The sequence below is a fragment of the Oryx dammah genome, unplaced genomic scaffold (genome assembly GCF_014754425.2).
Source record: "Oryx dammah isolate SB20612 unplaced genomic scaffold, SCBI_Odam_1.1 HiC_scaffold_15, whole genome shotgun sequence".
NCBI lineage: Eukaryota > Metazoa > Chordata > Mammalia > Artiodactyla > Bovidae > Oryx > Oryx dammah.
Window position 1 is genome coordinate 21244082 of NW_024070199.1, and position 22708 is coordinate 21266789.

The 22708-nt window shown below is 37.4% G+C and overlaps 1 protein-coding gene across 1 annotated transcript in view; it reads right to left on the reverse strand.

Annotated features, from left to right (window-relative positions):
* The window catches only part of GAS2 (growth arrest specific 2), a 137992-nt gene that overhangs the window by 45421 nt on the left and 69863 nt on the right, over positions 1 to 22708 (reverse strand). The window contains exon 7 of the mRNA XM_040255644.1: positions 16209 to 16316. Coding sequence (XP_040111578.1) covers positions 16209 to 16316 — 108 coding nt within the window. The remainder of the gene's footprint in view (positions 1 to 16208; positions 16317 to 22708) is intronic.

Below are 22708 nucleotides of genomic sequence, written 5' to 3' on the forward strand. Positions count from 1 at the left end.
ACTATTCAAGGTTATCTTCCATTTTATCCTTAGAATATTTCATCTCTACCGTGTGTGTGTGTGTGTGTGTGTGTGTTATCCATCAGATCTATGGATGTTGTATATGAAGAAAGATCCCACTCAATCCTTGCTGCCAGTATGTCAATTAAAAATTCAGGCTTCTTTGGAATTCTTCCAGTGCTCATTGTGGGATTTCTTTTTGTTATAAGATGTTGAATAAATACAGGAGATAGATGAGCTACCCAAGATTGGATAAGAGCTCATTCCTCTCTTGGCTTCTGAGAACACTTTCAGCTCTTTGTTATGTTGGTTGAAGGTTCATAGGGAAATTAGAAGAAGGTAGAAAGATACTTGGTAAACATTACCATGGGAGCAGGATTTTGTGACATATACATTGTGGTCCAAAGTGCCTCTGTGCAAGGCTGAAGCCTACTTTAGCCATAGGTGGACAGGCCAATAACACTCCTAAAGCTCTGTGTGCCATATGTTTCCATAATTTCTCTATTAATCGAGGACTTCAAAAGACCATGATCATCAAAAGAAGAGTACCAGATGAGTAACATTATCATGGCTAACACATTGGTGGATGATGACAAATTACTGTGTTACTATTTATCTGGGTGTTGCAGTTTAGAATGGAGTCCTTGGGGACCTTATGCCTAATGCCAAAGTTAGAAGAGAATTTGAAATCCCAGGTCTGCCCTTTACCTGCCTTCAAATGAGGCCTTGGAGGTACTATCCAATTATCTCTGCCCCACATATTTTATGAGGCTGGGTTTCCAGGAAAATATGAACAAATGACCATGTTTAGAGTGAAAGTTAGAGACTGTTAACTAAGGTGTCCGTTTCTGTGAAAATGAAAAAAAAAAAAATTGTAGAGCTAGTTAAAAAAGAGAAGACATGAGAAAGTCCTTTACATGGTGATATTTCAAATAATTATAATTTTTCCATGGAGTTTATAGCCCCCTAAAATGTGATGTCTGTAATACAAGCTAGATTATAAACCCTCTGGGTGAGAGAGAAGGCATTTCTCCATAACAGCCAAGAGTGTTGGAAGGACAGGTGTGAGCACAGTGCAGGAAGATTAGAAGTTGGCCAGAGAAGCTGGTATGTAAAAGGAAATGAAAGTAAGAGAAAGCTACAGCTAGGAGAAAAGTCATATAATGTAGTGATTTCTTGCTGGTTTTCTTTTAGGGAAATGGGGCAAATATCTCTAAATAACTCACTGTGATTTTTTTTTTTGGTAACATTAGGACTTTCATTAGAATAAAGCAAATTGAGTACATATCCTAACATTAATATTAAACCCAAATTCTTATATCTTGTTCCTCCCCAAATCTACATAAGGAATCTCCTCAAGTCTTAGTATGCCTCTAACAAGATGGCAGGAAATGACAGACTATATCCTAAACAACATACAGCCAAGCTTCAGATGAAAATGTTACTACTACTATAAGTGGAACACACCATTCTAGTGAATAAAAATTTGAAATGAATCAGTAAGATTTCTTCAGTAAAAGTCTTGACAGTTAGATGATGAAGGTACCTTCTGGGTCCAGAACCAAGCAAGATTCCATGATTTACTGAGGAACTGAAATGCAAAATGTCAACTATTAGAAGGGAAAGACAAGGCAAGGTCTATCATGACTGAGTCTACAGAAACTTAACTCAATGACTTTATGAAAAAGATACCAAAAAATAAATGAGTCCTAATTTATTATAGTCAATGTTGTCATTACAAAATTGCTACCATGCTATGTTCAGTGCAAACGCAAGATAGCTACAGTTATAAAGTATGTCTCTTAATGAATCTGCCTGTATCCTGTTTATGCAACTTGGCCCTTGGAAGGATAATACACAATTTATAATGACAGATATTTCATAGGTTTGTTCTTTGGCTGCTAGAAGACTCATCAATAATTTAACAACATGACACCCTTTCTTTAAAATTGTTCCATATACTTTCACTTTGCAAAACTCATTTTAAAAATTACTCATATTTATATCAGCATAGAACATGTAAACCAACCAAGAAATGTTCTTGTTGGAAAGACTAAAAAAGGAAGAAGGAAAAATCTTATAAACTTTACAATTTCACATTATTATGTAATGCAAGGGAAATGATTTTTAAATCAAAAACAGAAGAAAAAAAACAAAGGGTTTCATTTATTCCAAAAATTTTAAAAATACTTCAAAGGGGAATTTTACTGTGTGATATTTTCAGTTCAGATAAATTCAGTTACTCACTCGTGTTTGACTCTTAGTGACGCCATGGACTGCAGTACGCCAGGATTCCCTGTCCATCACCCACTCTCAGAGCTTACTCAAACTCATGTCCATTGATTCAGTGATGCCATCCAACCATCTCATCCTCTGTTGTCCCCTTCTCCTCCCACCTTCAATCTTTCCCAGCATCAGGGTCTTTTCCAATGAATCAGTTCTTCATATCAGGTGGCCAAAGTATTGGAGTTTCAGCTTCAGCATCATTCCTTCCAATGAATATTCAAGACCGATTTCCAGTAGGATGGACTGGTTTGATCTCCCTGAAGTCCAAGGGACTCTCAAGAGTCTTCTCTAACACCACGTTCAAAAGCATCAGTTCTTCAGCACTCTGCTGTCTTTATAGTCCAACTCTCACATCCATATATTACAACTGGAAAAACCAAAGCTTTGACCAGACGGACTTTGTTAGTAATGTCTCTGCTTTTTAATATACTGTCTAGGTTGGTCATAGATTTTCTTCCAAGGAGCAAGCATCTTTTAGTTTCATGGCTTGCAGTCACTATCTGCAGTGATTTTGGAGTTCCTCCCACCCCACCCCCACCAAAATAAAGTCTCTCACTGTTTTCATTGTTTCCCCATTATTTGCCATGAAGTGATGGGACCAGATGCCATGATCAGTTTTCTGAATGTTGAGTTTTAAGCCAATTTTTCACTCTCTTCTTTCACTTTCATCAAGAGGGTCTTTAGTTCTTCTTTACTTTCTGCCATAAGGGTGGTGTCATCTGCGTATCTTAGGTTATTGATATTTCTCCCAGCAATCTTTATACCAGCTTGTGCTTCATCCAGCCAAGCATTTCACATGATGTACTCTGCATATAAATTAAATAAACAGGGTAACAATATACAGCCTTGACATACTCCTTTCCCAATTTGGAACCAGTCTGTTGTTCCATATCCAGTTCTAACTGTTGCTTCTTGACCTGCATACAGATTTCTCAGAAGAGAGGTCAGGTGGTCTGGTATTCCCATCTCTTTAAGAATTGTCCACAGTTTGTGGGTGATTAACACAGTCAAAGGCTTTGGCATAGTCAATAACACAGAAGTAGATGTTTTTCTGGAACGCTCTTGCTTTTTTGATGATTCAGCAGATGTTGGCAATTTGATCCCTGGTCCCTCTGCCTTTTCTAAAACCAGCTTGAACATCTGGAAGTTCTTGTTTCACGTACTGGTGAAGCCTGGCTTAGAGAATTTTGAGCTTTATTTTGCTAGCGTGTGAGATGAGAGCAATTGTGTGGTAGTTTGAATATTCCTTGGCATTGCCTTTCTTTGGGACTGGAATGAAAGCTGACCTTTTCCAGTCCTCTGGCCACTGCTGAGTTTTCCAAATGTGCTGGCATATTGAGCGCAGCACTTTCACAGCATCATCTTTTGGGATTTGAAATAGCTCAACTGGAATTCCATCACCTCCACTAGCTGTGTTTGTAGTGATGCTTCCTAAGGCCCACTTGACTTCGCATTCCAGGATTTCTGGTTCTAAGTGAGTGATCACACTATCATGGTTATCTGGGTCATGAAGATCTTTTTTGTATAGTTCTCCTATGTATTCTTGCCACCTCTTCTTAATATCTTCTGTTTCTGTTAGGTCCAAACCATTTCTGTCCTTTACTGTGCTCATCTTTGGGTGAAAAGTTCCCTTGGTATCTCTAATTTTCTTGAAGAGATCTCTAGTCTTTCCCATTCTATTATTTTCTTCTATTTCTTTGCACTGATCACTGAGGAAGGCTTTCTTATCTCTCCTTGCTATTCTTTGGAACTGTGAATCAATTGGGTGTATCTTTCCTTTTCTCCTTTGCCTTTCACTTCTCTTCTTTTCTCAGCTGTTTTTAAGGCCTCATCAGACAATCATTTTGCCTTTGTGCATTTCTTTTTCTTGGGGATAGTCTTGATCACTGCCTCCTGTACAATGTCATGAACCTCAGTCCATAGTTCTTCAGGGACTCTGTCTATCAGATTTAATCCCTTGAATCTATTTGTCACTTCCACTGTATAATCATAAGGGATTTGATTTAGGTCATACCTGAATGGTCTAGTGATTTTCCCTACTTCAGTCTGAATTTGTCAATAAGGCTTTCATGATATGAGCCACAGTCAGCTCCTGGTCTTGTTTTTGTTGACTGTATAGAGCTTCTCCATCTTTGGCTCTAAAGAATATAATCAATCTGATTCTGGTATTGACCATCTGGTGATGTCCATGTGGAGAGTCTTCTACTGTGTTGTTGGAAGAGGGTGTTTGCTATGACCACTGTGTTCTCTTCGCAAAACTCTGTTAGCCTTTGACCTGCTTTTGTTTTGTATTCCAAGGCCAAATTTGCTTGTTACTCCATGTATCTCTTGACTTCCTACTTTTGCATTCCAGTCCCCTATAATGAAGAGGACATCTTTTTTGGGTGTTAGTTCTAGAAGGTCTTGTAGGTCTTCATAGAACCGTTCAACTTCAGCTTCTTCACCATTACTGGTTGGGGCACAGACTTGGATTACTGTGATATTGAATGGTTTGCCTTGGAAATGAACAGAGATCATTCTGTCATTTTTGAGATTTTGAGATTTGTCTATTGGTGGAGCGTTCTGACAAAACGTGGTCCACTGGAGAAGGGAATGGCAAACCACTTCAGTATTCTTGCCTTGAGAACCCCATGAACAGTATGAAAAGGCAAAGAGGTATGACACTGAAAGATAAACTCCTCAGGATGGGAGGTGCCCAATATGCTACTGGAGAAGAGTGGAGAAATAGGTCCAGAAAGAACGAAGAGGTGAAGCCAAAGCAAAAACAACACCCAGTTGTGGATGTGACTGGTGATGGAAGTAAAGTCCGATCCTGTAAAGATCAATATTGCATAGGAACCTGGAATGTTAGGTCCATGAATCAAGGCAAATTGGAAGTAGTCACACAGGAGATGGCAAGAGTGAATGTCAACATTTTAGGAATCAGTGAACTAAAACGGACTGGGATGGGTGAATTTAATTCAGATGACCATTATATCTACTACTGTGTGCAGAAATCCCTTAGAAGAAATGGAGTAGCCATCATGGTCAACAAAACAGTCCAAAATGCAGTGATGTTTTAAATATATGGAATTTAATATATAAAGAATATAATTTAATCCTGGATCAGCCACTTGCTAGCTGTATTACCTTGGGAAAATTGTTAAATATCTATTATCTGCAGCTTCATCATCAAGAAAATGTATAAATTAACAATCACACTGATTTTTTCAAAAACTAGTAATGAAAAATATGTGTGCTAAGTTGCTTCAGTTGTGTGTCTGACCCTTTGGACCCCATGGACTGTAGCCTGCCAGGCTCCTCCATCCATTGGGTTCTCTAGGCAAGAATACTGGAATGGGTTCCCATGCCTTCCTCCAGGGGACCTTTGCAAGCCAGGGACTGAACCTGGGTCTTCTGCATTGCAGCCAGATTCTTTACCATTCTTTGAGCCAGCAGAGAAGCCCCCGTGAAAATATGACATAATGTATAAGTAAGTGCAATTTGGCTTTCCAAGTGGCGCTAGTGGTAAAGAACTCACATGCCAGTGCAGGAGACATAGGAGACAGTGGTTTGATCCCTGGGTTGGGAAGATCCCCTGGAGGAAGGCACAGCGATGCACTCCAGTACTCCTGCCTGGAGAATCCCATGGACAGAGGAGCCTGGTGGGCTATGGTCCACAGGGTCACTAAGAGTCAGACACAACTGCAGTGACTTAGCACAGCACGCACAGCACAAGTATACTTTACAAACCACACAAAAGAAATATTCTACCCTCCACCAAGTAACACAATTAAGAAAAAGCATTATAAAAAATTACTCAAAACTTACGTTTAGGGAAAATGATTTCAAAAGGATTAACTGCTATGCCAAAAGTTTTCAGATTGTACTTTGTCACAACCTGTATACAAAAAGTACACAAAAAGTACTTTGTACTTTTTAATAAAGAGCCTAATTTAGACCCTTCATTAAAAATACTAAAAGGTAAAAATGCAATTTCATCTCTCCAACCCACCATATCGTGGTCAGAAAATCCTTTCATATATAACAAAATTAACAGGATTTAATATTGATAACATAAAAGCAAACTGGAAATGGAAATATATAACTGTAGTAATTTGAGAATATCCCTTTGTTCACTCACCAAATAAATCATTTTTTGGGAAAGATCTTTCAAGTCTGGCCAATATACTGAAAAAAAATCAATAACTATGTTGAACAATGTGAAAACCATCCTGGTTTTTCTGAATTTTGTGCGTGTGTCGGTGGGGAGGGTGTTATTGTTTTCTAAGATTGTTTCTTGGGTAATCTCTTCTAACAGGCATTGGCTATTAAATTCCATGCTTTACCAAACCACAGCAGCAAAGGAATAAGCAAATTAGGAGCTACCATTAAGTACAGGTTAATTATCAGTGGATGCTGAAAGATGAGCAGCAATACTCACAACACAACATGCCAGTGACTAGATAGTCTGACACAGAATGAACAGCATATAGTTAAAAACATGGGCTCTGAAATCAGATATGTTGAATTCAAAGAAAGATTTTAACTCCTATAGCTGTGTGACATTTGGGGAGTAATTAACTTCCTAATACTTGATTTCCTTATTGTCCATATATATATATACAAAAGAATCCATGATAAATTCAGTACAATGAATTTTTCTCAATGACAGGAAGGTACAGCAATGCAGAAAGTGGGAATAAAAATCATAGGTCCTATGTATTTCCTCAATTGAAGCTGTTTACTTTTCCAACATTTTTGTAAATTTAAATAATTTTATTTGTGGCTAGTAAAAAATATTATCCATTTATTCTAGATGTAGTAGAATGGCAAAAGAAAATGATTCAAGGTGAAATAGAGTCACACATGTATTGTAAAACTTAAAGGCATGGTAAACTTTGCTGATCCAATTTGAGATAAGTAAAAATGCTTATCAGTTCAGTTAAAAGGTAGACAATATTTTTTAAAAAAATCTACTCACTGCTAAGTGGCAAATATTGGCAAATTCTCAAGGAAAAGAGTTTTTGGTTTTGAGCTCTTATTTATTTATTGTTCATCACACTTGATATACTTCTCTAACTATTAAATAAGAATATAGAGAATGGCCCAGATATATTACTCTTTCAATTCTTTTAAGAGATATCAAGTTGTATTTTTTTTTTGTTTTCCAATTTAGTGTCAAATGTAGTATTGAGTGCAATCATGGACAAAGTCTAGCTCACGTTTTTCTATGTTTAAAGGTTTTCATTCTCAAGGAATAAATCTCAGAAAAGTTAATATCCATTCAGCTGATTTTTTTTTTTATAGCTGTGGTCAATCACTATTTGTTTATTTTTCATTCATCTAGGATATATACTTTTCTCTGAAAGAAGAGGTTAAAAAGACATTAACATTTGCAAAATCCTTTGAGAGATGTGTTACCAAAGTGTAAATTATATCCTATTGGGCCAGCCTCATTGAACATGAATAAATTACAAAGAAATGAGAGTGTCTTTAATGGAGCAAAGACATTATTAAGAAGAAATCTTAAAGTGTTTGAATACATTTTAAATGTTCTTGCTTGCTTTACCTGAATTAGTGTTCAGTTTTGAGGCAGTTGGGCAAAGAAAGGTACTCAGTCTGGAAATATTCATGCCCTAATAGCAGCCATGTTTCTCTCATCATAGATTAGAACATTATAAAAGCTTTGAGATTCTATATGTGTATCAGAGGCAAACATGACCATTTTTTTCCCTAAAAGTAATATATCCCATTAGATAGTTTTGAAATCATAATCACTGCTCCCATAAATTGCTAAATATATGAAATATTTATATCCTTGTTATTCAAGAAAATGAATTTTCAACATTCAACTACTGAAGAAGGGCTGTTTATGCAATGTTTCCACTAAGATAAATGAAAGTTTTACTCCTTGCTCTTTGTTTAAAACTCCTTTTCATTTTCACACAAGAGCCCATTTTTCATTACCAGGAAAGGTATGCAATTTGAACCATGTTACTTTTTATGCACAGTAAATCAATATATGTCATAAGAGCAGAAAAGAAAGTCACATTACTCCCTATCATTGGACCTTCCCTTAGAGCAAGTCCCAGAAGACATTGCCAGGTTGAGTTGCTATAGTAACAGAGCTCTGGTACCTCTTTTGCTTGGCTTGTTGTAGTGAGTTGTTTTCTACACAGAGGTATAACCCTGAAGATTTTTTACAGTAAAGAAGAAAATACAAAGAATCAATAATAATGTGTGTGGTTTTTCCATTGATTTGTGATGACTTAATTCAAAACTAGTATAATGAAGGTGACTGCATAACATTTCAAATACGTTTGCTGAGTTCCAATTAAATTATTTATTGCCTTTTCCTTAGGCTTCCTAAATAGTCAGATTTCTTAAAATATGAAGAAAAAAATATACAGACTCTTCAGTGTTAGAATGAAAACTGATATGGTTTACCCAATTATAAAAATCTGCTATTAAAATGTCTTAAAATAATATTAATCCACTTAAAATATCAATAATTAGTAAAAAGACAAGAAAACTATATTAGCAATGTAAAAAATTATCTCTTGACTTCCCTTAAAAAGGTATAAGATATAATGATGTTTTCTTCCAAATATTAACATGAATCAGCCATAGGTATGAACATGGGAAGCCATAGGTCCCTTCCCTCTTAAACCTCACACCCATCAAAAACTCTGTAAAGCAATTATCCCTTAATTAAAAAAAATAAATAAGATATAATGGTGGAAAGTAAGATATCTTATTGTCTTACATAGGCCATATAAACCATTTTGAATAGTGTCTGACATACAGGTAAACACCTAATAATTATTAAAATTTTTCTTACTGCCGCAATACAGTCAGGCAAACAAATTAATTCCTTTGCCTTACACTGCATAGTACTATTGATTATGCAACTGTAATACCTTTTGTGTGTGAATATTTGTAAAGTAAAAATGATAAAGAATACACTACTATATAGTTGAGCCTTAAACTTATGGGAAAAAAGTGCAAATCCTTTTTACAGTACTAACCTTGTGAATAAAAATCTGCATCTAATGGACATGCCATAGGCAGGCAGCTTAGGATGGAGTGTGTTATGGATTTGGGAGTCAAAATCTAGATTTTGTGCATCATACTATTTACTTAAGACCCTACACTTAATTAGGTCTTTGTCTTTTCATGTATAACAAAAGGATAAAAACATTTTCCCAGCTCAGTGGTAGAGAAGTCAGTGAGACATTTACATAAAGCACCTGTTATAATGCCTGGTGCAAATGATGTTTATTAACTTTTAGCTGCCTTTCCTTTAAGGTTTTCCAGGCATTTCCTTGAATCATAATTTCCAAATGGAATTTACATATAAAACTATAAATTCAACGTTTCTTAGAAATACTTTGCTATGTGTATGCATGTATACTCAGTCTTGTCCAGCTTTTTGCAACTCCATGGGCTGTATAGCCCACCAGGCTCCTCTGCCCATGGGACGTTTCCAGGCAAGAATACTGGAGTGAGTTGCCATTTCCTACTCCGGGGGATCTTCCCAACCCAAGGATCAAACTCGTGTCTCCTACTTCCGCATTGGCAGACAGATTCTTTACCACTATGCCACCTGGGAAGCCACACTTTGATATAAATGGATTTTAACACTGGCAAACTGTAGAAAACTTTCATACAATTTTATGTTACAAATTATTTTTTGATTGATTTGATTATTTTTTAATTTGATTTGATTGATAATGTCTTTCCCAAAGTATGTTTTCATGACCTCCTAGCCCAGGATAATGCTCTGGGGGAGAAAGGTGGCATAGGGACCATTTCCATGGTCAGATACATTTAGAAAATGCTACTACATATCATATCTCATTCTCATGATTAACATATCACATTAGTTATTCAGCCCTCCAGGAAATCTCAGATAATCCCAGATAAATAAACCAGTATTATTTAGTGCTAAAGAGTATAAATTCAGGAGTCGGACATTTGAATCCTACTTTCATCACTTCAGTTCAGTTGGTGAGTCGTGTCTGACTCTTTGTGACCCCCTGGGCTGCAGCACACTAGGCCTCCCTGTCCATCACCAACTCTCAGAGTTTACTCAAACTCATGTCCTTTGAATTGGTGAAGCCATCCAACCATCTCATCCTCTGTCGTCCCCTTCTCCTCCCGCCTTCAATCTTTCCCAGCATCAGGGTCTTCTCAAATGAATCAGTTCTTCATATCAGGAGGTCAAAGCACTGGCATTTCAGCTTCAGCATCAGTCCTTCCAAGGAATATTCAGGACTGATTTCCTTTAGGATGGACTCGTTGGATCTCTTGAAGTCCAAGGGACTCTTCAAGAATCACCACAGTTCAAAAGCATCAATTTTTTTGCACTCAGCTTTGTTTATAGTCCAACTTTCACATCCATACATATATGACTACTGGATAACCATAGCTTTGACTAGATGGAACTTGTTGGTAAAGTAATGTCCCTGCTTTTTAATATACTGTCTAGGTTGGTCATAACTTTTCTTCCAAGAAGCAAGGGTCTTTTAATTTCCTGGCCACAATAACCATCTGCAGTGACTTCGTAGCCCAAGAAAATAAAGTCTTTCACTGTTTCCATCTATTTGCTATGAAGTGATGGGACCGGATGCCATGATCAGGTTTTCTGAATGTTGAGCTTTAAGCCAATTTTTCACTCTCCTCTTTCACTTTCATCAAGAGGCTCTTGAGCTCTTCTTCACTTTCTGCCCATAAGAGTGGTGTTATCTGCATATCTGAAGTTATTGATATTTCTCCCGGCAATCTTGATACCAGCTTGTGCTTCATCCAGCCTAGTCTTTCTCATGATGTACTCTGCATATAAGTTAGATAAGCAGGGTGACAATACACAGCCTTGACATACTCCTTTCCCAATTTGGAACAAGTCTGTTGTTCCATGGCAAGCTAACTGTTGCTTCCTGATCTGCATACAGGTTTCTCAGAAGAGAGGTCAGGTGGTCTGGTATTCTCATCTCTTTAAGAAATGTCCACAGTTTTTTGTGATCCACACAGTCAAAGGCTTTGGCATAGTGAATAAAGCAGAAGTAGATGTTTTTCTGGAACTCTCTTGCTTTTTCAATGATCCAACATATGTTGGCAATATGATCTCTGGTTCCTCTGCCTTTTCTAAATCCAGCTGGTATATCTGAAAGTTCACAGCTCACATACTGCTGAAGCCTGGCTTAGAGAATTTTGAGCATTACTTTGCTAGCATGTGAGATGAGTCCAACTGTGTGGTAGTTTGAACATTCTTTGGCATTGCCTTTCTTTGGGACTGGAATGAAAGCTGACCTTTTCCAGTCCTCTGGCCACTGCTGAGTTTTCCAAATGTGCTGGCATATTGAGTGCAGCTCTTTCACAGCATCATCTTTTAGGCTTTGAAATAGCTCAACTGGAATTCCATCACCTCCACTAGCTTTGTTCACAGTGATGCTTCCTAACGTCCGCTTGACTTCTCATTCCAGGATGTCTGGTTCTAGGTGAGTGATCACACCACTGTGTTTATCTGGGTCATGAAGATTTTTTCGTATAGTTCTGTGTATTCTTGCCACCTGTTCTTAATATCTTCTGCTTCGGTTAGGTCCATACCATATCTGTCCTTTATTGTGCCCATCTTTGCATGAAAAGTTCCCTTGGTATCTCTAATTTTATTGAAGAGATCTCTAGTCTTTCCCATTCTATTATTGTCCTCTATTTCTTTGCACTGATCACTGAGGAATGCTTTCTTATCTCTTCTTGCTATTCTTTGGAACTCTGCATTCAAATGGGTTATCTTTCCTTTTTTCCTTTGCCTTTTGCTTCTCTTCTTTTCAAAACTATTTGTAAGGCCTCGTCAGGCAACCATTTTGCCTTTTGCATTTCTTTTTCTTGGGGATGGTCTTGATCACTGCCTCCTGTACAATGTCACAAACCTCTGTCCATATTCATCATGCACTCTATCAGATAAAATCCCTTGAATCTCTTCAGGCACCCCGTCTATCAGATCTAATCCCTTGAATCTATTTGTCACTCACACTGTATAATTGTAAGGGATCTAATTTAGGTCATACGTGAATAATCTCATGGTTTTCCCTACTTTCATCACTTATGGGGTCGCAAAGAGTCAGACACAACTGAGTGATTGAACTGAACTGAGCTTCATCACTTGTTTGCTTATAATCTGGGAAGTTAGTCAACCTCTGTGTTTCTCAGCTTACAATGAGAATGGCAACATTGCACTGAGAAGTTAAAGTGAGATATATCACAGGTGCTAAGATAGAGGCTAATACAGTCAATTATCAGTAATAAGAGTTATTAAAAAATCTGTTTAAACCATGGTCATACCCTTCTTTTTTATGAATAATTTTTTTTAACATCTTCTATGGAGAAGGCAATGGCACCCCACTCCAGTACTCTTGCCTGGAAAATCCCATGGATAGAGAAGCCTGGTGGGCTGCCATCTATGGCGTCGCACAGAGTCAGATAGGACTGAAGTGACTTAGCAGCAGCAGCAGCAGCAGCAGCAGCAGCAACATCTTCTAGAACTATAAATCCTTGAAACACATTTTGAACAACGCTAAATTTACGGTAGTGGTAAACTGTAATTAAGCAAAAAATTATTCATTGTTTTAGTGCCTAAAGCACAAAAAAAGTCAGCTACTTCACCACATGTGAGCCCACTGGCTTGCTCTCACACTCCACTATCAGAACACGAGAGCAACTGTGTTAAGTATCAAGATCTTACCCCCATGGAAGTTCTATTCACTGGAGTCATTTACATCCAATTCATGCATTAGCACAGGTCAGTTTATTGTATTAGATTATTTGCATGTCATTAAAAACTGAGCCTTGAAGGAAAGGGATATCAAATGATAAAAACCTTAATGACTATAAAATTTTTAGTCATTAAAACTTCAGCAGGGAGAAAACTGAGCATATGGCTTACTGATGGGGTCTGAAAAGAGAAGGGACATTAATATGTTTATACATTTCCTAGGGCTAACTGCAAACAATTTGTGTGAGTTTTCACAATGGAAATATAAAATAGTAAAGAACAATAAGGAAAGATGAGAGCTTCATCCAAGGAAAAATATGCTACAAGTTCACAACAAAATGCAAAGCCCTCCCTGGTCTAAACAACACCATGGCACCAATAAACCTCTCTACTCTTGTCCAGAAGATGAAACGCTTAGGCAAAAGACCAGAAAAATGAGCAGTGAGCTAATTAATCTGATACATTTTAGAAGTCCATTTATTTATTCTCACATTTGCAACGGTATCAGGTTGCTGACTTTGCTTTTAAAGAATCCTTATTTTTTAATATCATCAGAAGTAAATGTAGAACAGAAAAAATCATTCACTCATAATTTAATGCCTTCTGAAAATTAAAAAAATTTTTCAATTATTCCTATTCCCTTTAAGTCTTAATTATATTGGATTTATACACAGATATTTTTATATGTAAATACAATTTCAAAGTCTGTTTTCCCACTTAACATTGTATCTTCAGGTTTTTTCTCACGATACAGCGAAGTCTTTAAAATAATCATTCTTAGTACCTCAATGGTTATATTCTTCCATGATCAGATATGCAAGTGATTTCTAATTGTACTGTTAAAAACCAGCTCTTTTCATTCATATAGTTAGTTCTTTCTTTTAGATTAGTGGTTTCAAACTTTAGGACACATCAGAATCATGTAGAAGGCTTGTTAAAGCACAGGTGTCTGGGCCCCACCCTCAGAGCTTCTGATTCAATAGGTCTGGAGACAGGCTCAAGAATTTGCATTTCTAACCATTTCCCAGATGATACTGCTGCATATCTGAGGACCAGTTTTTAAAATCATTGTTAGATTGTTTACATGGAATACTATTGTTAAAATATTTACATGGAGTTGCATTGGGGTTGACAAATCAAATAGTATAGACATTTTCATGGCATCTAAGACATATTTCTGAAAACCTTCCTACAAGCTTATACAGCTTTATACTGCCAAGTGATTTTTCAGTACTTGAAGCCTGGGTAGTTATCAACTAATTGAATGAACAAAAGAACAAAGGAAAATTCTTACCTCTCTCTCCTCCACAAGATCATGACATTAGGCTGAAAGCCATCTGTTTACATTTCAAAGACACACAGCTTGGCTAAATAGAAATACCTTAATCTCTGTTACTACAGAAGTCAACAAGGAGGTTTCATCATCACTCCAAAGACAGTGAAAAATAATTGATAGATTTAAACCTTGGAAGAGAGCAAATCTTTATCTGTATCATAGATAGAAATTGACTGCATTTGGCTTTGTTGGTCTATTCAGTTCTGTTCAGTCGCTCATTCGTGTCCGACTCTTTGCGACCCCATGAATTGCAGCACACCAGGCCTCCCTGTCCATCACCAACTCCCAGAGTTTACCCAAACTCATGTCCATTGAAACGGTGATACCATCCAGCCATCTCATCCTCTGTCATGCCCTTCTCCTCCTACCCCCAATCCCTCCAGGCATCAGGGTTATTAGGTAGTTCAAAAACAGTGCTGCTCATTGGAAGGTATAATGCCAAATCTGGGGCTTTGAGAAATTGTTTTTGATAAACTAGAAACAAGAGAATTCCCACTGTAGCATGGGATTATTAGCATATTTGCCTAGAAGTGACAGTTAAAAACCTTGGAGATATCCCCTTGTACTAAAGGATTCTTTATATTGAGTAGAGATTTCTCCCTCACCTTTAGAGACTTGTGCATATAAATCAACATATCTACATAAGCATACAGATGCATTTACATAAGTAAACATTAGATAGCCATGTATGCAAAGTATCCAATCATACATTGGTTTCTACAAACCCACAGTAAAGCATATGCTTAGCAAAGATATCATCTGCAGAAACGTATTCTGGGCTCTTTCTCAGTAATCCATACACATTCTTAATTTTTCATTCTTATTGGTTGTTATTGTAGTGACTAAAATGAGTAATGAGAAAATGTGTTCACAACACCAAAAATACATAATAATCATAATCCATACATAAGTCAAATCATTGGGTGTTGTCAACAAACTTTGGAATTTGGTTAGACATGAAATTGTTAACTCTAGCCAATGCTGAGAACAGTAAACAGCAGTAAGTGTGTTAAATACAGAATTATCAGAAGAATTGTGCAATTATGACTTTCTAAGGAATAGTGCTTTCTATGTCAGTGTTTTTTGGGATTGTTCTCTCTTGGTCTTAGGAAAAGCAACAAACATTTTGAGGGATTAAATTCTCTTGATGATTAACAGCAGATCACAGCCTGAAATGTTACTTTATTAAGTCAATAATTAAAATCAAAAACTGTTTATGACATCTAGTCAGATTTTTAATTAGGATGACTGAAAAATGGCCAGAGGCCACCAAATCATTCATTGGCACAGGCCCCCTATTTCTTTATTCTAACCCAGAAAACTAGTAAAATAATGGCAGTCATCATTTAATCACTCTGTCATAATGAGTTTTGACTTTCCTCACCCTGGTTCATAACCCAAACTTTTTCAAAAGCCATATTCAAATAATTTGAAAGTTATCAGGACCTATGGGTTGATCATTTCCCAAACTTAAGATATGGAAAACCGGGGCAGAATAGTGTTTCTTATTACCCACTGAAGCAAATTTTGTTCCTTTGAAACTAAATGCCTAGACCAAAAAAGAATTTGTTTTCTCTTCTTTTCCTCATTCAATTTGATTCTATGATCTCTTTGGTGTATATGTAAAAAGATAAAGTTGTATTTATTTAGCCCTCAGCAGTAATTATGTATGATAATAAAAATTTCCATACCTCATGTCTTCAAACCCAATTGGAAGCACCACTTGGGAAGTTCCTGCTTAGTTACTGGTCATATTTTCCCTGTAACCCCCGACTCAAGTTCTGTACATGCTCAGGAGAACAAGCTGTCAAGTGAAAAGTGAAAATTTACCCTAATGAAAAGGATCTTCTCTCCCACACGGTATCTTCCTTGAGAGAGCCTCTCCACACAGAACTTGCTCGGGCATTTGCAAGGAGGATCTTCAGAAATCCGCTTCACCTGAAATAGAAGAGCTTGCAAGTTCATTCTCCTTAATCAGATTCCATTTAGATTAATTTGTTTCACGGGTTCAGAGGCCCCTAAACCATTAACACGTTTAAATGTGTTCTCTATCAGCCTATGGACATGATGTGAGCACAGAAATATCATATTAAACCTTAACTATGTAAAGGTCAGGCCCTGAAGGCACTTTGTGCAGGCCAGTAACCGCACTAAGGCCTAAGTGGGCTGATGGCAATGATAATACCGGAGGATAATCAGGAGCAAATCAACTGGCAGTGTAGGGTTGATGTGCTGGGTTCTCATGTTTAGTGAATTAAGAAGATCGTGCACATTTTGTTACCAAGAAAGTCTACTGATGGCTAGAACAGCATCTATATTAACATAGTGCATATGCTTCCCTATCATAATTTTAATATTCATTTTACCCATTTTCAAAATAAATGAGAGTTTAAATTTTATTATTTTAAAATGAGACTACTGCTTCACCCTATTTTGAACTCTTTTTGTCATCTTTAATTCATCCAGACTAATCTGGCAATTCACTCTTCAGTAATTTCCGTCTTCCAAGACCTATTCTCATAGCAGTATCTTACAGTTTATATGTATTTTTAGAATCCATGTCTGACTATCAAATTTTCTCTGTTTTATCTCCATGTGCATGCATCCTAAGTCACTTCAGTCATGTCTGATTCTTTGTGACCCTATAGACTGTAGCCCATCAGGCTTCTCTGTCCATGGGGTTCTCCCTACTCTTTAAAAAATGCATATATTAAATGATAAATGCAAAATGCTTATAAATAGTTGTGACTACTAAAGACAATATATATAGTCCATTATCTTAGGAATAAGGTTTATTTATGTTTTCCTTTGTTGGGAACCTGCCATGTTGTGTCTCATACCTGTCCTCTCTTAAAGTAACCAACCAACCAGACAATAGAGGCTTCTCTGATAGCTCAGTTGGTAAAGAATCTGCCTGCGATGCAGGAGACCCCAGTTTGATTCCTGGGTCAGGAAGATCTGCTGGAAAAGGGATAGGTTACCCACTCCAGTATTCTTGGGCTTCCCTGGCAGCTCAGCTGGTAAAGAATCCACCTGCAGTGCTGGAGACCTGGGTTTGATCTGTGGGTTGGGAAGATCCCCTGGAGAAGGGAAAGGCTACCCACTCCAGTATTCTGGTCTGGAGAATTCCATGGACTGTATCGCCCATGGGGTCGCAAAGAGTCAGACACGACTGAGCAACTTTCACTTTCGCAACCAGACAATGCAAAAGAATACCTCGTGTATTGAGTCAAAGTTTCCATAGATGGCAGATCTAAATCACGCTCAACCTACATTTGAGAAGCTGCATAGAATAAATTTAGATTCTGAAGGAATTGGCTCGGATACCCCTCATCCAAATCCTTACTTCCATAAAGACATGACTCCTAGAATTTTGTCATCAAAGAAATTCAAATTTCTTCAAATAATGTCTGACTTCAATCAGCACTCCACTAAGAAAAACTGTGGGAAGGGTAACACAGGAACTCACTTACATGCTGGAATAAAGAACTTACACCACTTGCTTTCCCTATAATAAGTGAGGCTCCAGAAAGTATGAAAGCATAAGACAGTAGAGGGAAAAGCTAGAAAAAGTAGGGGAATCCTGAAGCAAAATTTATCTGAAGAGCTATACAATCATGGGGTCATTGCTGGTGGTCCAGTGGCTAAAAACTCTGCACTCCCGAGGTAAGGAATGTTTGATCCCTGGCCAGAGAGCTAAGATCCCACATGCCTCAAGGGCCAAAAAAAACCAAAACACAAAACAGAAGCAATACTGTAGCAAATTTAGTAAAGACTTTAAACATGGTCCACATAAAAAAAAAGAACTATACAATTATGTCTCATGGATCCCTAGAAAGGAGAACCAACACTACTGCTCAGAAAAACAGAAGCAATTTCAGGATATATATTTTCATCAGCTCCCTCTAGAATTCCTAATTCTGTCAACATATAAACCTACAATTCTTCTTACTTATTTGTGTTACAGCACATTGTATCTCAGTGGCTGGTTCACCTTCATGTCTCTTTGCCAGATTGTGAGTTACTTGAGGATTGAGATAGTACTTCATTATAGTTTTAAATCCTTGAAATAAAACACAATGCCTTAATGGCATATAATATGTGTTCAATAAATACACACTGAATAAACAAGCACAGGGACTTAGGACACAAGAGCGAATTAGTGTGACAGATCGACTGGATTCAAATAATTTTAGAGATGGCCTTCATTGAAAAAGAGAAATACCTAATTATGTTAGTGATTAGGCCCATGTCTTTGAGTTCTGAGTTTTTCCTACCATATGATACTTGGGCTATAGATACATCTACCCACTCCCCCAGTATTAATAGAATTCCAACCCTAGGAAATTTTTTAAGAGATATTCTTGAACAAGATGGCGCTAATAGAAAAAGAAGTACGGCATTCCCTTCTATGATGCAGAACCATAGTCTGGGGTGGAGGTGAGGTTACAGGACCAATGGATGTGTACTGTTTTAGACATTTTAAGTATTCCAATATGTGTATCTCTTTTTATATGTATTTATAAACATGTTTTAAAACTATAAATAAATATGTAAATAAATTGGGTTTATTGAATACAATTGCTAGAAGTAGTACAGCTTTTCTTAGCACCACAATAATTCCATGAGAAAAGAAGCAAAGGAGGGAGAGGAGAAGGGATGGAGGAAAAGAGAAGGACTTTGGCCACCTCCCCCCAAAAATATCCAACAATCAGCATCATAAAAGCACGTGGCCCAAACTTTAAGAAACTCATTTTGGCATAGCTTTTCCGCAGCTTGGTAATTGAACAGACATTAAATTGCTATTCAAGTGGTTCCTCTGCTAAGAAATGACAGTCACAAGCATGTATGGAAAGTATTTCCATCTTGAAGTGTTTTTAGACAATATACAGAAACTGTTGGTATCAAATGAAATAAAGTACAAGAAACATTTTCTCAAGTGGTTTGTCCTTCTCTAATGCCTTCTTAAGCTTTTAAAATATACTTGCTTTTTTTTTTAAATCAAGGGCTTTTGTGTCGTTGTGAGAGAGCTGGAGGCAGAAATGAAGAAACAAGGCCAGACTGTGGGTAATGGAAATATATTGTTAAGTAAACAGTGACTGATGACACCTGTGCTTCTTACATTACCTTGGGATAAGTCAGTCTGGCAGGTGTTCTGGTTTTGGCCAGGAACCCAGCCAGGATTCTGCTGAAATGGGATTTCAAGAGGAGCCTGATTACTCAGAATTATACTATCTCTCATCCCCAGACTGAGGAAGTTGATGGAGAAGAGGAAGAAAGTAAGACTGGTTTCTTAGAACTGTATTCAACTCATTGTGTGGGAACAGGCTCAACACAAGGGAACTAAACCTGACCCCATCATTTTATCACAGCTGAGTCACTTTATCAGGACATCTGGGGAATAAATTAATCTGAATGACTCCACTGTGTTCTCTTCCTCATAGGATGTCTTGCTTGATTAAAGAAGGTGGGATGTATTACCCACATTAAGGGTCACCTATTTTTTCCCCCAATTTTCCACAAATCTCCTAAGTCAAACAAGGAAATGTGAAGATGCACTGCAAGTTTCTAAACTGGCAGTTATTGTTGGAACTATTCACTGGAATATGACATTTTAACACGGGTCTGTGTCTCTTTTTTTTTTCCTCCTTCTTTCTTTACTCTTTTCTCCATTTTTTTTCTTTTTCTTCTTCATTATTCTTCTTTATTCTTTTTTCCTCTTTTCTGATGTAAATAATATCTCTAGAGTATAAATATTCAATAGTATTAAATAAACACAGGAACTTTGCAAGCAATATTTTATACCCCCATTCTAAAGCACATGTTGGAGTATGTGAATTGCAACTCCCCAGTGGCCATCTATGCCTCATATGCAGGGAAGCAGTTGCCATATGAACTATTTCCTTTTCATATTTGACATACGAAGCTCTGATTTAAACCATTAGTGAGGCCCAAATGGTTTTTCTCTCTGTTCTACTGTCCCTGAAATAAAACACTTTGGTGAAAAACTCTCACTTAAACAGAATGCAAATATTTCAGTGCAGTTTCCCCAGTGTAATATGAAGGAGACTTTAAGAGGCTTCTGTGTCCAAAGAAGCATGGAAAATTCCAGGTTAAACAAGATCTTATTATAGAACTCATTAGTGCCTTTCATATGCCAGAATGCATTGCCAAACGCTAGGTACGGACTATAGTAAGCTGTATTTCTTAAACTAACCTATCCATGGAATTATTCATGCCATGGGCCATCTGGTGGTGTAAGTGTTTGATTCAATATTCTTTGAGAAATGCTGGTTTGAAGACTGCACACACAGCATTCTAGCTGACAACAATACATAAGAATCCATTTAGCACGTTTCCTACATGCGATGAAAACCCCCTAACTAATACAGACGGTTATGTTCCCAAACCCTGAAAAACTTGAAAGGGAGTTTAAAGCTTCTCGAAAGCCTCTTCCTCGTTTCTAGCTGTGAGAACAGAACTTGGCATAGCGAGAGCAACCACAGAATGAGTCTTGCCATTTTGAAGACAGTCCCTAACTCACGTATGTGCTCTGAACTGGATTATTGGTAAAACTGTTCCAAAATCCCTTTCATAGTTGTTTCGCCACCTTCTTCCCCTGTCCTTCTCCCCTTCTCAAGGATGAGGGGCAGCCACACAGGACACAAGCTGGTGAAGAAAGGGAACCATTCTAGCTACTTTGCCCAGGCTCAGTAAACAGCCCAAGGGCAACATCTCCTCTCCTTCTGCTAAGTTACAGCAGAGCTGAGAAATGCACATTTTCTCCAGAACACACAGCCATTCCAGATAAACAGAAAAAGGGAGACTCTTTTTCAAGCTTTGATTACTCACATTAACAATGAATGTATCCAAGTGGCATGGTACTAGATATAGCTGAATAAAATATGGTCCTCGTCTTTGAGAACAAAGACAGTACCTAGAGAAGAATAGGTATTTATGCCCAACATGATAAACACTTCACTAAATGTATGAAAACACTTGAGGAACCAAGGACACTTTTGTCAGTTTTACCGGGAATGAGAGATGCCAGGAAAACTCTATAGAAGACCGCATAACCTGAATTTTAGAAGATGAAAGGGTGTCTAAAAGTAGAAACCAAAAATGAGCAGGGTGAGGAAAGCAAATGAGGAAAAACACAGGGTGTAAAGTAACCCTTGGGCATTTGGGCTTAGAGGACAGGTTTACAATAGATACATTACTATGCGAGAATGAACCCAGAGTGTAAAAAAGGCTGGGAAAGACAAAATGGGCCACAACATGGAGGCCTTATGTGACATGTACATGAGTTTGGGCTTTACCATGGACGTTATAGAGCTCCCATAAGACTTTAATCAATTCTGAATTCCCTTTAGGTTGATCTTTCTGGTAGCAATAATGCTTGTGGAGAACTACGAGAATAGAATGGTCAGCAGTGTCAGATACACCCGAAAATGGTCTCATAATTTTAGGACTAAAATATTCATTTGATTCACTAATTCATTCATAAGGAGGTTAAGGGTGATGCTGGCCAGACCCTTGACTATAATGCATTAAAGAAAGTGAATGAAGGTAACAGCTTAGAGGAAAAGGACTAAGATCAAACAGAGTAGCCCCAGAAAAACAGTTTTATAAGAGAAAGACTAAAAGGAAGATCTTACTCTAAATGAAGTCTAATCAAAAAAGTATAATTGAGAAAAAAGAAAAGTTGTTCTTATCAATATATAATGTGCCATTACATACTACTAATACAAAGTTACTTAACTACCTTACAAAATAAAAATGAAATAGTAGGATGCAAGGCATGTGATTGATCTTTAAAAACATTCCTGTGATTTTAACATCCTTTTAGGTGCATTATATTGAAATGCCCTGCCTATCCTTTCATTTCTGAGTGGACTGAACATAGGAAAACTGAATTAAACTGATATTGGATAAGATAGCTTGACGGGCTAAGTGTATAATGTGCTGCCCTTAGCAGAAATGAGAATTCTCAATCTGTCAGATAAATTGTTATATTTCTGTTCATCTAAATCTGCAATATAGATTATAGTATCATATGAAAGAGAATAAAAGGTGGGAGAAATCTTTCTATATCCAACAGCACCAGTCAGTCATTTCCCCAGATCTTTTCAGTTCAGGCCCAAGGGAAAGAAACTCTCAGCTAAGAGCCAGCTGTCCTTTTTAGTTCTGCCTATTCCTTATAACGGGCATTATGGTTGGTGCTAGCTTCTAAGAACTCTCCCCGTGTACGTGAGACGTACTGTACATATTGTACCAAGGGATCTAATCCGTGTATGTGAGACATACTTCAGTCTAACGTCCCCAAGGTT